At 37.6% G+C, this 14,893-nt stretch overlaps 1 protein-coding gene across 1 annotated transcript in view; it reads right to left on the bottom strand.

The window, feature by feature from the left end:
• The window catches only part of TNNI3K (TNNI3 interacting kinase), a 310,118-nt gene that overhangs the window by 199,884 nt on the left and 95,341 nt on the right, over window positions 1–14,893 (bottom strand). Inside the window, exons 7-10 of the mRNA XM_059689176.1 lie at window positions 13,299–13,397; window positions 9,413–9,551; window positions 2,672–2,816; window positions 2,481–2,585 (exon numbers count right to left, since the gene is read on the bottom strand). Coding sequence (XP_059545159.1) covers window positions 2,481–2,585; window positions 2,672–2,816; window positions 9,413–9,551; window positions 13,299–13,397 — 488 coding nt within the window. The remainder of the gene's footprint in view (window positions 1–2,480; window positions 2,586–2,671; window positions 2,817–9,412; window positions 9,552–13,298; window positions 13,398–14,893) is intronic.

The following is a 14,893-nucleotide window of genomic DNA, read 5'->3' on the forward strand; positions in this document are numbered from 1 at the left end:
TCATGCTTAAACTACATAATCTTTTCTCCCTGGAATGGAGATAAGAAACGCCCTAACCTTTGTAATAGAGATTGATAGGATTGAATCAACTGGTATAAATACAGTTGTAACAAGACAGAAACACTCAGAACTTAGAACAGAATCAAGAAGACAGAACCTACACGGAGCCTAGAGACAGAAGAACTTTGCTGGAGAGAGCATGCCGGAGGATCCTGGAGAGGGACTGGCCTCAGAGCCTAGAGACAGAGCCTAGTGGGAGAACATGGCAAGGGATCCTGGACTGAACCTGACTACAGAGATTGGCAGGAGAACCTGACTGGAACCTGGACACTGAACCTGACTGGAGAGCCTGGACAGAACCTGGCTGGAGAACCTAGCGAGGGAACATGGCCACAGAACCTCGCTGGAGATCCGAAGCAGAACCTCTCTGGAGATCCAGACCAGAACTTGGCTGGAGATCCGGGCTAGAGATCCTGGCTAGGTTGCTGATCAACTGAACGCTGTCTCCGTGTCATTCCTTCTTCGCCGACTCCGTCCACGCCTTTGGGGACCCCTGGACCTGCTGGGGTTGGACCCCGGCAATTGAGTGCTTGCTATATACAAAGCACTGTGATTTGTACATAAAATAATTCAGAATTGAGTAAATTTCTCATGTAAAAGGGAAGTTTACTTTATGCTTAAAATGACTAGAATAAAAACATCATGTTATTTCTAATTGCTACAGGCTTGCACAAAAATAAAACAACTGAACATACTTTTAATGCAACTTCACTAATCTTGTCAGATAAGCAATCCTCTGGAAGTGACAATCATCTTCTGATTAGAGTTGGTTCCAATTTATGTGCACTGAATAGCAAAATGATTTGAAAACTAGCCTGAGGTATCAGCCTTAACAAGCATGACTTATGGGAAAAGGGAACACCAGAACCTGTACATATCAGCTCTGCTAATTGTCCCCTTCAGTGACAGATCCTACTGATCCATTTCAACTGAAGGTAGGATCCAAAAAGTTCTTGAATATGTTCTGTTACAGAGGGTATAGAAAACAGACAAAATATTTTGGTACTAGAACATGAAGATATATAAAAATAGTACAGGATTTTAGGCAGGTATTTATTATATGATTTTCTAGCCATAAGAATTTCTGGCAAGTTACTTAGCTTTTCTAAGCCTCTATTTTTCTCATCTGTAAAAGAGGGGTAATCCAACTGTGTAAAATATTTATGAGGTTAAAATAAGATAATAGACACAAATAATCTGGCATATAATCACTCCATAAGTGGTAGTTTTCTTTGCCTCCCTTTTCGCAGAACTCTTGGTTGCTAAGAAAAATCTGGAAATCCAGTGGAATTTGACAGGTTGATACCTAATGCAGAAGCACAAGCTTAACTTTAGTGCAGTATGAAAAAGGGCCTCTTCATTTAATTATTTACCACTGTAATAGTGTAATAGAAACACTACGCAAATATAGAGTCCCAGGCTTATTTTGTTTATTTTTTAGAGGTTATAAACTGGCCAAGACATCTGAAATGTGCAGGTAACTTATCTTATATTCAAGTTTTACTAAATTAAAATTACTCTTTTTATTTTTATAGCCAAACTAGAGGACAAGTGCATGAAATTCATGCACTGGTAGGATCCCTAGTGGCTGCCGACTGCTGGCTGGGGCCTCCCACCCTTGCCCTGCCCTCTGGTCAAACTCCTGGACAACTCCTGATAAAGTGGACAATTTGCATACTACACTTTTATTATATGGGATAGTCACCTGCTAAAAATGAAGGTTTTAAATCTGTTCCTTATGGACACTTTAGGAAGTTATAGCTCTGAGTTATTAGCTACCTTTCCCTGTCCTCTCTCCTCCTCTCCCTCCTTTCTTTCCTTCTTTGTTGCAACTTTTCCAAATCCAGCTGCTCCTTCAGAATGCTTTTCTAGAGCAAAAAGCATATTGTAAAGGACTCTCATAGATGGCTAGAAAGGAGCTAATGCCTTCCTAGGTCTCTCACTGGCCACCCTGACTAAGCTTTTATAGCTGACAGATGGATGTCTTAGATAGGGAGATACATTTGCACATAAGGTTTATGTGCTTAGTAAAAAAGTGTCACATTTAATGCTAATGAATTCCAGTAATGAGATTCTTGTAGGAGGAGGACGATGGGCACTGCCCCTTTTGGCAGCTTTCTGTGGAGTGAAGTGGAAACGAAACAATATGCTTACAGATGTTGATATGCCTGTTGCCTTGGCAACATCAGTCCCTGTCTTTGCAGCATCTGGCACAGGCCCCATCTGTTGTACTAACTGCAGCATCTGCCTCTACCTTATCTTCTGTGCTTGTAGTTTGGGATCCTTGTCTTGCCCACCCTCTGCTCTCGCTCTCTGATTGCAACATCTGCCATTATTTGTTCTTGCAGTATGTACACAACTGCAGGTGCCATAGGGTGTCCGCTAAGTGTAGTGGCTATTGTATTTAAATATTCATTTACCTGTGAAAAGCTGTCTCACTGAAGATGTTTTCCTTAGTCAGACTTTCTGTTCCTGATATTTGGATGATTTCCTTGGCGACTTCAAATTTGCCATTGTAGCATGCCCTAGAGTTAAAGAACACGTTCTGATCACAGTAAATAGGTGCATGCCAAATACCTGGAGGACCTATAGAATTATACATAATACTCACAGATGCAAAGGGGTGTCTCCATAGATATTAACAACGTGAGGCTGGACTTCTGAATCACTCTGGAGCAGGAACTTCACTATATCATGGTGTCCAAAGCGAGAGCAGAAATGAAGTGGGACGTGGTCTTCATTGTCCTGAGCATTCACTGTCATCAACGAGAGAAAAGGTATGTCACCTGGAAGCCCTTGTTCCTTAGCCTTCTCGTGGGTAGTGTCAGGGATTTTTCCTAAGTGCCTGAGAGACTCCTAGAAATTGCCAATTAATGATAATAATAAAGGAAATTAAGTGCAACCAATTTAAAAAGTTATAATTATATTCTATTGCCTATTACCACATTAAGCAGGCTTTCTTCTAGTTCCCATAAATTCTATGGAACTCATCTAATCAAATCTACCTTGCACAATGGAATAGTTCAGGAAACTAATATGCACCTAAAAGGTGCTCATGGCTTTAATTCCACGAGTATCTCCTTTCAAATTGATTTTCTCCTCCTCTAGAGGATGTTAAAAATTACAGCTCCTGGCCAGAGCACCATTTCCGAGATTTGGGTTTAACAAGCTAGGGAGGGGCCTAGCTCTCTGTATGTTTACAACACTGTTTGGGACGTTCCGATGTACCCTTAACTGAGAATGTTCACATTGTGGTATACAGAGCAGGTATGATAAAAACCAATGAGCTTTAGAGTGAGGCAGACCTCATTAATCCCATTACCGTAGACAGTTACTTAACATTCAATTGCTCACTCAGCAGTGGGCATTTGTCCTTCTCTTCGGCCCACCCAGCCTTATAACCTATTCTGACATTTGGTGAATTCCCTGTACGAAAAGAGGCCAAAACCATGTTCTATCACAGAAGCTGAAAATATTTCCAAGTTTCCTTTGCAGCGAGGGAACAGGACTGGCAGAGGGTGACCATATGTTCTGGTTTAGGCCTGTTAGTCTAGCATAATGTTTCATAGTGACTGTTTCACTCTCAATAGTGCCCTTGGACACTTATCTATAGGCTCTTCCAACCCACACATTATATGAGACTCTGACATTGGAGCTGATGACATGAACAAAGCAGAGCCGAAGCTATCTGGGCAATGCAGCACTGGCGGAGCAGCGCCAGCCCGTTTCCAGCAGGAGTGATCCAGCCCCAGACTCAGTGCCCTGCATTGCTGGTGCCAGAACCGCAAGTGGTGCTTGTGTGTGCCATGCAGGGTGGCCGTGTATCTTCATAGAACTAGTTGTGGAATGTGATTTGGGATATCGTTCTTCACTATGAGGATTCCGGTCCTCGCTTTCCAACCTTGTCTTGGGGAAGGTTCTGCACTCTGCTTGATATCCTTAACATATTCCTTTTATAAATTAGCAAAAGTTAGTTTCCAGTGCTTGCAGATGAGAAGACCTGACTGATACCTATTCATTCCTCAACAAGTCTGAAATGATCGCTAGGCACCAACACTGTGCCAGGTGTCAGATGTATTGATTTCTTCTCAGTAGCAATAGATGTAATAACACAATTGTTGCAGGGATGCTGAAAGGATTCAAGGAGAGCATAATTGGAAAGCTTCTAGCATGATGCCTATCACATATTAGGCACTTAATAAAAATGTCTTCTCTCCCTTTTTACTAATTTCCCTCCTAGACATTTGCTAAGTGCTAAGACCAATAAGCTATAAATGCATAGAGTCGATACCCTCATATAACTTAAAAGCTAGTTGGATTGTCAAGAATTACAGGACTAAAGTAATAATAACTGAATACCAATTCTGGATTAGCTTTAGCATAATTTTTTAAACTAAAATAACTGAATCAACTGGTCTATAGCCATTTAAAAATATGTACAGAGTGCTTTATTCAGGATAGAAAATGATAGTCCTTAACAAACCCAATTAATCCTCATATATATACAAATTGTTCATAGAACCAAAAGAATCAAAGGGGAAAAAATTTAATGATGAATGACAGAGGAAAAAAGGGAAGAAAATAGTTAATTTAAAAATGTGTAAGTACTAGTTCATTACTACTGTACTGTTATTATAATCACCATTTGAAATGTAATGAACATGAATTTAGGCCTTGTAGCTGCTATATTTTTAGATAATTACTCTCATTTTATTTTCCTGCAAGATATTAAGCCACAGGGAAATTCTTTAGCAAAATCACTGAACTCCTCCTCCCGAAGCTGTTACTGAAAAATAAATCTTTGATTCTTTTCTATTAATGAGTGACTCAGAAGGGTGCCCTTCCTTCAGAAGAGTGTTTCTAGTTGTTTTGATTATCTTCCTTTTTATGATACTTTTCCTTTGTTCACATCCTGTTGGAAGCCAGGGAAAGTCAATACTGTGAGTCGATGCCTGAGGACAGTAGGGAGTCCAGAGCATCTGGAGGTCACATAAGAGTTCTTGAGGTCCAGAGGGGACATTGTAAAACAGAATGAAGCACAATCTTCTATTAATTCATAATTTGCCTTTGGCCATCCCTGGCCCCGCCCAACATTATTCTTCTATAGTTGAATTGAGAGACTTCAAAGTAGATTATCCACTTGGTGAATTACCTGTAATGGCCTAGATATTGTTCCCATCAAAGAATATAAATGCCAACCAAAGGGACAAGTCAGGAGAAACCTGGATCAGGTATAGAGCTTAGATGTATACACTTATTGTGATTTACTTAGTTTTGTCTTGGACCAATTTGCAAGGACAAGAAAAGTATATGTTATTTTATCTTCTCCGAGGAAATTGGATATATGAATGATATTCTATTTTCTCTAACTTAACACCTTATTGAAATATTTAAATAAAGTAAAATTTCAAGCAAAGGAATATTTGTGAATCATTGGTATTTGAAAAATATTTAGTGTCTACTCCTCCACTTTTTAGAGAATATGTATTCAGTAATGTCTTTTGAAAGAAAGATTGGATAAAGGGATGGGTGAATGGATGTTATTACTTGCTTATGTCTGTTTATTGATCTTAAAGATAAAACAAAAAATTTCATATTAACCAGCAATATTAGCACATACTATTAGCTCTCTAAAGCAATCCCCACGTGTGTCTTAGATTTTCAATAATAAATCTGTGTAATATTTCTGACAAGGTATACTTTATTTGTTTTTTGTTTTTTTTTTTGTTTTTTTTTTATTTATTTTTTTTTATTATTGCTTAAAGTATTACAAAGGGTATTACATATGTATCCATTTTATCCCCCCGCCCTAGACAGTCCCCTAGCCTCCCCTATCACCCAGTGTCTTATGTCCATTGGTTATGCTTATATGCATGCATACAAGTCCTTTAGTTGATCTCTTACCCCCCTACCTCCTGCCCCCCAACCCTCCCCGGCCTTCCCGCTGCAGTTTGACAATCTGTTTGAGGCAGCTCTGCCTCTGTATCTATTATTGTTCAAAAGTTTATAATGGTCTCTATTGTCCATGAATGAGTGAGATCATGTGGTATTTTTCCTTTATTGACTGGCTTATTTCACTTAGCATAATGCTCTCCAGTTCCATCCATGACGTTGCAAATGGTAAGAGTTCCTTCCTTTTTACAGCAGCGTAGTATTCCATCGTGTAGATGTACCACAGTTTTCTAATCCATTCATCTACTGATGGGCACTTAGGCTGTTTCCAGATCTTAGCTATGGTGAATTGTGCTGCTATGAACATAGGGGTGCATATATCCTTTCTGATTGGTGTTTCTGGTTTCTTGGGATATATTCCTAGAAGTGGGATCACAGGGTCAAATGGGAGTTCCATTTTCAGTTTTTTAAGGAAACTCCATACTGTCTTCCATAGTGGCTGCACCAGTCTGCATTCCCACCAGCAGTGCACAAGTGTTCCTTTTTCTCCACATCCTCTCCAGCACTTGTCGTTTGTTGATTTGTTGATGATAGCCAGTCTGACAGGTGTGAGATGGTACCTCATTGTTGTTTTGATTTGCATCTCTCGGATGATTAGTGACTTTGAGCATGTTTTCATATGTCTCTTGGCTTTCTGAATGTCCTCTTTTGAAAGGTGTCTATTTAGGTCCTTTGCCCATTTTTTGATTGGATTGTTTATCTTCCTTTTGTTAAGTTGTATGAGTTCCCTATAAATTTTGGAGATTAGGCCCTTATCAGATATCTGACAAGGTATACTTTAAAGAATAAATACTTCGTCTTATTGACCATGTCCTAGAAATTTTATGACTTTCTACAATATTCAGTTTCATGTTAAAAGAACTATAGATTTTAATAGTCAGAGGATAACAAATTTAAACATCCTGAATTTTAAAGATTGTGACGAATGTATCACCATTTTCTTCTTAGGGAGTTCAACAATATTTTGACCTTTTCAATCTCATTCAATAAGCATTACATTTATCCCTTTTCATTGCCCTGAGAGATATAAGAAAAAAGATGGAGACTTAAAAGATACATGACTGAGTAGGTCAGCCTCCCAGCCATGTTGAACTGAAGAGGGTACTTTCAGAATTGCATTTTGGCTAATTGTGTAACCCAAATTTATTTTCATTTGTGACATTCTGTTACCAAGGAAACATACTGAAAATATCAGATTTCAAATTGTGCTCCTTTTGGGGGTAATTCATTTATTCTTCCTCCTATGTCCATTTATGATAGGCAAGGTCCTGTGGTAAGTAAATAGATCCACCGGAGACTTAGCTACACTTTGGAATCAGTGAACTAGCAAATAATAAATGTGTAATGTCCGTCACCATAACAGATCTTCTGGTTTATTCTTCGCAATTGGTTGAAGTGCAAAAGGGACTTAAATATCAAGTGTGTATTAAAAGATAATCTAAAAAATATATTTAAAAATCTGAGTCATGCTGTCTCTCTCAAGTTGTTAAATGATTGAGTAGGAGGCATGTAGAGCTTGTGTCAATCAGAAAGAAAATGCTTATAATTATATCACATGAGGCTGGGATGTAGGGGGAATTCAGGTGCAGTACACATTTCAATACCTTTTGTAGAAGAGTACTTTGATTCTGGAGACATGCTGATCATAAATGACACTCATTTTGACACCACCGAGCTTTGGAGTTACGAAGATGAGTAAAAAGCAGTTAGGCACTGACAATAAAAAGGGGAAAATGAGCAGTTCCTGGCTCCTTGGAAGTGTGAGGCGGTTTCAAAAAACACAATTATGTGTTCAGTGGTTCACAGAGGTGTACCCCTGCCTATTCTAAGCTAACAGAATCCCAGAGACTACTTAACAAGCTCCAGGGACAGCCTGCCCTGCGTCCGGGCGGCACCGGTTGTTTATGCTAATGCGATAAAGATGCCTAAGTTATCGCACACTGGCTCATAGAAAATGGCACAAACTAGGTTTCTTAAATTTTACAAAATAAAATGGCTCTGTTTCCAACATGGAAACTGGAAACTTCCTTAGCCTCTCCTCAGAGTTGTGTCTGGGAGCCTTTGTGTTTTCCTTATGAGTAAATGAAAACTTTGGTTAGCTTTATTAGCTGAATATCAGTCTCAATTTGGGACCAAGGAACGGGAAGTTCTAGAGCTTTGACAACCTTGTCCTTTTATAAATGTGCATCGTTTCTGCTGCAAAGGCCAGCAGCTCTTACAGCTGGGCTTTTAATTAGGTCTCTTGGGGGTCAGTGAAAGAATGTTGGATTTGCCTGAGAGAATTTAATGACAAGATGTAACTCTGAGGGAATCTGTGTCAAAGTAAAGTTTATGAGGAAGAGAAAAAAAAAGAGAAAGGAAATTTTTTTCATGCTCTACTTCAATCAATTTTCCAAAAACTCATTTTATAATTTAAAAAATATAAAGTTGCAGGAAATTCTATTCTATTAACTGCATCTAAAATCTTTAGGTCATTTTCTAAAGATATTTCCCCCAAAATTTATCGCACTCTAATTTCATTTTCATTTAAAATAATAGTAATATAAAATATTAGGGGAGATATAGGGAACTCTCATATGTTGATATGAGAGTGAAAAGGGATACTGACACTTTGGAAAACTCTCTGAAATTTCTTCAAACGTTAAACATGTGCATACCTTCTGATTTGGAAATTTCACTCATAAATATATGTGTGTATACATATATTCACATACATATATACATGTTGTACACTAATTTAATGTTGTTTACATGTTGAAACTAATATAATATTGTATATCCACTATAATTGAAAAATAACAACTATTTTAAATTCCAAACTATAATTCATGCAACAATATAAATGAAAGTCAAAATCATAATGTTGATCAAAAGAAGGTGGTCACAAAATTAACTGCCAGAACAGAAAAATAACTAACCTATGGCAACAGAAGTCAAAATATTGATTACCTTTGGTGGTGACAGCTATTTACTCAGAAGGAGGCACAAGGGAAATTTCCAGAGCTCAACCTTCCAGATGAAAATATTCTATAACTTGACATGGCTGGTTTTTACATGGGTGTATGCATAAGTAAATAGTCAGTTAGGTCAATATTCACTTAAGATTTAAGAATTTTTCTGTATATAAACTTGATCCCAATAAAAGAAAAAGATTAGTGAATAACAACAAATAGGAATAATTTATCTAGGACAACCCCACTACTTTTAACTGCAGCACCTAATATATTAAGAATTGAGCTAAAATGTATAAAGAAGAATGAACACATAGATTTAGTTAATATTTTAAGTATAATAAATTATGACTTACAGGACAAATTATTGCATAAAGACAGAATTAATCTTCTTTAAGATATTTTCCAGTAAATAAGAGGGCAAAGGTCTTCTAAAAATATAATCTTACCATCTGCTTTGCTGCCTTCTTCCATTAAGAGTTTTGCAATATTAAAGAATCCTTTTGCAGCTGCTAGGTGCAGGGGCCGATCTCCAACTTCACCACTTACATTTACATCAGCACCAAATTTCAAAAGGAGGCGGGTTATCTAAAGGATCCATTCATTTGAAATTAGTATCAAAAGTCAAAAAATCATGCAAAGCTTTTGGCAATATGGAAGAAGACATATTATTTAGGCCGTCTCTTAAGTTATTTTTACCTGAAAATAGCAGAAAATCCTAACTCAGCTGGCCTAAAAATAAAGAATTTATTATTATATCACCTAACAAGATGTTTAGGGCGGGGTCTTCATTGTATATAAACAATCCTCTCTGAATTCACCCATAATTTACTGAAAATTTTTTTGGAAAGTCTCCTTCTGGCTAGAGCTAGTAGTGTTCCCTTGATTCTTGATTTTCACAGCACCTCCATTCATAGATCACTCACGGTCATCTTGCTAATGGACTTCTGGGTCCTTTTCTGCATTTTTTATAAATGACAGATAGCTGCCCTAGCCCTGGGAATCTTCCCCAGTATGCTGAGATCACATCCAAAGGGATGGAGAGAGACGAAGTATTTAACAATTTAGGAGTCGGCCAGAGGCTGTTTCAGGTAATTGGGATTCATTAGAATTATTTACATATTCACTTAGGAATCTTCCAAATAATTTCTCTAAACCTGACGTTGCCTCCTTCCCTGAGAATTTTAGCAGTCACCACAGTGACCCCAGAAGTAAGTTATTTAATATGACAGTTATGGGAGGACCCCTCACTTGTCCTGACCACTGAGGTGTAAGCATAACAGTGAATTTAAGCTCTAAAACTATTTCAACTTTCTATATGGCATCAAACAAACAGGTATTGGGTAGAAACCTCTCAGGAATATGGTACATATTTGATAGAAAGTCCACGCAAAAATATTAGCTAGCTGAATGAGATGTGGTGAAACTTCCTATTGAGTGTAGTGGGTAAGCAACAAAGGTTCTAAAATTTAGACTTTTTTTTATTAGCTATGTCACCTTAAATAAATTATTCCATTTTTGAAACATCAGCTTCTTCGTTGCTAAGATAAGAATAATAATAGTTCTATCTCATAGAGTTGTTGTGAAAAGTGCCTATTAATAAATGTTGGCAGAAGTGAGAGCACCAACGTGAAACATGTATACTTTGTCCCTTTGTTGGCTAATGGGTAGACCGATATTTAATTCAGGAGAAATAAGAGCAGTAGAAGTTTAATCTCAAGAGCCTTGCACTCCTAAGCAGATATTTCCACTTACACAGACTCCATAAATTCTGATTATGGGACTTTATAATGGACAGATTTAAACTATCTTCAAAATCGATTGTCTATTAAGCAGTATTATTATATACCTAGGAAATATTGCTCTTGGTACAAAACATCTACTCTTCTACTTAAAAATAAGTAAATAAACAAATGGCAAGGAACATGGCACATCAGGCACATTTATATATTGAATGGGCCATTCTCCCGTCAGCATATTTTAGCAAATGACGGTAGCATCCATAAATTACTTTTGTGCTGTCTTTGCATACAGAAAGCGAGTCCTTTATCGTAAAAGGACCATCCACATTTTAGCATAATTGTATAAGTCTGTGACTATATATTCAGGGGAAGTAAACAAATTTAGCTCTACACCAAACATGCATAAAAGCTCTTTAGAGTTCTGCTGGGTGATGAGGTTAATATCCAAAGAGAACGACTCTACAGATAACATGTGTTGTGTATATGCTGCCTGTGCCTGAAGTCAGAAAAGTATGGGATTTTTTCAATTCCTGGGCTTTTGGACCCTATACTTTCAGAAGCATTTTCAGTGCCCAGCTCTCCAGTGCACTCCAGTGCCTTATGTGCAGCACATCAATGAAATGAGCAGTCTTCCCTGGCTATAGTTACACTTCACAGGTCTGAGAGTGTCCAAGCACATGCCAGCTAGAATAGAAAATAAGGACAGAATGACTAGAACAGCACAGGGGCAGAAGTAAGTTTGATTTTCAACTTGGGATCCTCAGGCAATACAATGGAATGACCTCTACAATGGTAAAAAGGTATCACTCTACTCTAATTAGTGCCAGATTAGTGATCTAGAATATACAATGTGGAAGAGTGAAAGTGGGATGTCAAAAGATTGCATAAGTTTTGATTTCCCAATTATGTTTCTACTTCCATTTTATTTGATTCTATTTAGTTCTTTGAGTATGGCTAAAGGGCAGTGTTTGAAAGCAATGTGTAAAATTTTTGTATTTTTTTTAATCTTTATTGTTGAAAGTATTACAGATGTCCCCTTTCCCCCCCACTTATCCCTTTTAGTCTGCAACCCCCCTTGCCCCAGGCCTTCACCACATTTTCAATATGCTAAGGTTGAAGATCAATGGACTTTGGTGGTAGAGCACTTGTCCTTGGATTCTAACTTGAACACTAGACAAACTGCCTGGACTTCATGATTTGGTTCAATGGTATAAGAGGAATAGCAAGAGGCTCTTTGGTACACCAGAATGAATATGGGCTTTGGGATAAGAAAGGCCTGAATACCTATTCCAGGTTTTCTGTTATTAGCTGCATAACTCTGGCATGCTCCCTGACCTGAGTGGGCTCCATGTGCAGCATTCATAAGAAGGAGAAAATGACAGCTAAGTTCAAGGTTGTGGCTAAATTTTTTTAAAAATCCACATAAAGGTCTCATCACAGTGCCTATCCTATAGTATGAGCTCACTTACATCTTAAGTTCATAAGGTTGACGTGAAGGTTAAATAAAATTATGTATTAAATGAATGTACATTGTAAACTTTAAGTCATTCTAGACATATTACTTTATTACAGAATATCAAGTGTTATAAATATGTGCTTGTTATATAATAGTGTTTAAAGGAAATGATATATTTAAAGCACTGTTAGTGATTGTTTTTTTGTTTATCTAGGTTATTACAGTGTCAGTTTCCCATTGTCACGATAGCAAATTACCACACTTATGGGATTAAAACAACCCAGGTTTATTCTCTCATAGTTCTAGAGGTCAGCTGTCTAAATTCAAGGTTGCATTCTCTCTGGAGGCTTTCATTTCCTTGCTTCTGCAGCTTTTGTTGGCTGCCTGGCTGCCTCAGCTTGCGGCCCGTCCTGCATGACTGTAACCTCTTGCTTTCATTGTCCCATCTCCTGTTAGTCACTCTGACTTCCTACTTCCCTGTGATTATAGCAGGACCATCCGGATAGTCCAGGATAATCTCTTATCTCGAGGTCCTTATCTTGACCACACTTGCAAAGTGCCTTTGAAGGTTACATTCACAGGTTCTGGAAACTAGAACATATTTCAGGCGATGTTTTTCAGCTTTCCATACCCCATGACAATAGAAAAAGGGAAACACAATTTCTGAATAATCTATTTTTTTCAGATAACTGCTGGAAAGGATTTTGTGATTTGTTTTACTGATATCATCATTGGCATCAACACAGTGACATTTATTAAGCATTTGCCAAACACTTTAATAATTCGTCATAACAGCAACCCTCTGAGGTAGGTTCTGTTAATATTTTTCTCATTCTAGATGAAGAAACTGAAGATCGCATGGTATTAAAGCTAGGAATTTGTCAAACTCAGGCTGACTGTGGCTGTACACCTACCAATGTGCTCTTAGCCTCCCTTGTTTACTAAAATAGCCAGTTAAAATGATTAACTTAGCAACTGCAATGCTTCTAATGATCTACAATTTCCTCAAGGATGCAGCTAATAAGAATATGGAAAAATAATTCAAAGGATACCTTAAATATCTTTTCTCTGAAGCTAGGACAGTTCAACGAAAGCCTAAAGCGCTCAGGTGGTCCCCCAGCCTTGGGAAATACTTACCTGTTCATGCCCATAGTATGCTGCAATGTGCAATGGGGTGAAGAAAACCGCATCCTGAACATTGACATTAGCTCCATGCTGCAGCAGCACATCAACAGCCTGGAAAAGAAAGAGAGCTCAGGAGCTTTATTTGGGGAACCTGCCCATGGAAGTTCAATTTACAACCACCATACATTCTTCTTCAGGAATCTGGAAACACATTTTTCTTCTAACTCACTTCTCCAAAACCTCCAAAGGCTGTTTTTGCCTAGAAAATAAAGACCAAACTCTTTATATGGCATTCAAGGTCCTCTCAATCTGATGGTGTCTTATTTAGTTACTTTCCATTTCTCGCCTTCATAAACCCAATTGTATAATCAAACTGTATTTGTTTTCTGCTCCTTGTGAGTCTTTGTTCATATTACTTCCTCAGCCAGGAATTCTCTTCTGTCCAATCTACAGATGTTTACACTCAAGCTAAATGCCATTTCCTCTAAAATTTCTTTGATTTCCCTTACTTCCTCCCAACTGACTTGTCTTTCTCTCAAATCTCATATAACTTTTTTTATGCCATTTAGAAAATTTTAAGAATTTATATAATGCCTTATCACCCTTACTAAAGAGAAAGTGCTTTAATCATTCACTAAGCATTTGTTAAATGAATGAATGAATAAATGAACAAATGAATGAATGAGCAAGTGAAAAACACTACCAGTATCTGTTGCCAAGGTGTCTTTATAAAAAGCTATAGGTCACCAACAAACCTTCAGGTTTCTTCTATTGCCAAGACCCATTACTAACTCTCTCTTCTCTGAAAAAATCATTGGAATAATTTTATTAAGATGTGTTCATTTTAATTGTGGATTTTCCTAATGCACTGTTTATTCTTCAGTTGGCCAAATAATATACATTTGGGAAATTTCAAAATTCTATTAGACTGAAAAGACATATTAGGAAGATGGGAACTAAGAGCTCAATGGACTTACCCTCTAACACAGGGGTGGGCAACCTTTTCGTGAGTGCGTGCCAAAACCAGCAAAATCTCTGACTCAAAATTTTTCTGCATGCCAACCCTAATTTTTTGAGACCATGTTATGCCTACTTGATATCTCTTAAGGTGTATGTATGTGAAGAACCTTGAAGAAATAATAAAATTCATTCGAGCGACAAAAATACAGTATATGATGATGAAAAATACATTTATTTTTTAATGTATACATGTACACTGATAGTCTGACAGAAAACTTTATAACTCCATTTGATATTATCAGTGGGACTTTTGCTGCTGCATCACTGATGACAGAGATTTTACATCAGGTTTATATTTCGTGATCTTCAGAGATATGCAAGAGCTACTACTTTCATCCGTCAGGCTACTCCTATTAGGAGACTTAACAAAATTCATCACTGAGAACAAAGATTCACAAGCGTACATGGATGAAACCAAAACACTGGTCAGATATAGGAAGGCAGGGAGAGTTAAGGCAGAGGCATAGAAATTGCTCTTCCCCTCTCTCGTCAATTCATGTCTATGGTCTTTAAGCTAAGTTGTTATGTAAAATTATTTATTTATCTAAGATGCACCTACACTGAATTTATCTGAAAAATAAAAAAGT

The sequence above is a fragment of the Myotis daubentonii genome, chromosome 3, assembly GCF_963259705.1.
Source record: "Myotis daubentonii chromosome 3, mMyoDau2.1, whole genome shotgun sequence".
NCBI classification, from domain to species: domain Eukaryota; kingdom Metazoa; phylum Chordata; class Mammalia; order Chiroptera; family Vespertilionidae; genus Myotis; species Myotis daubentonii.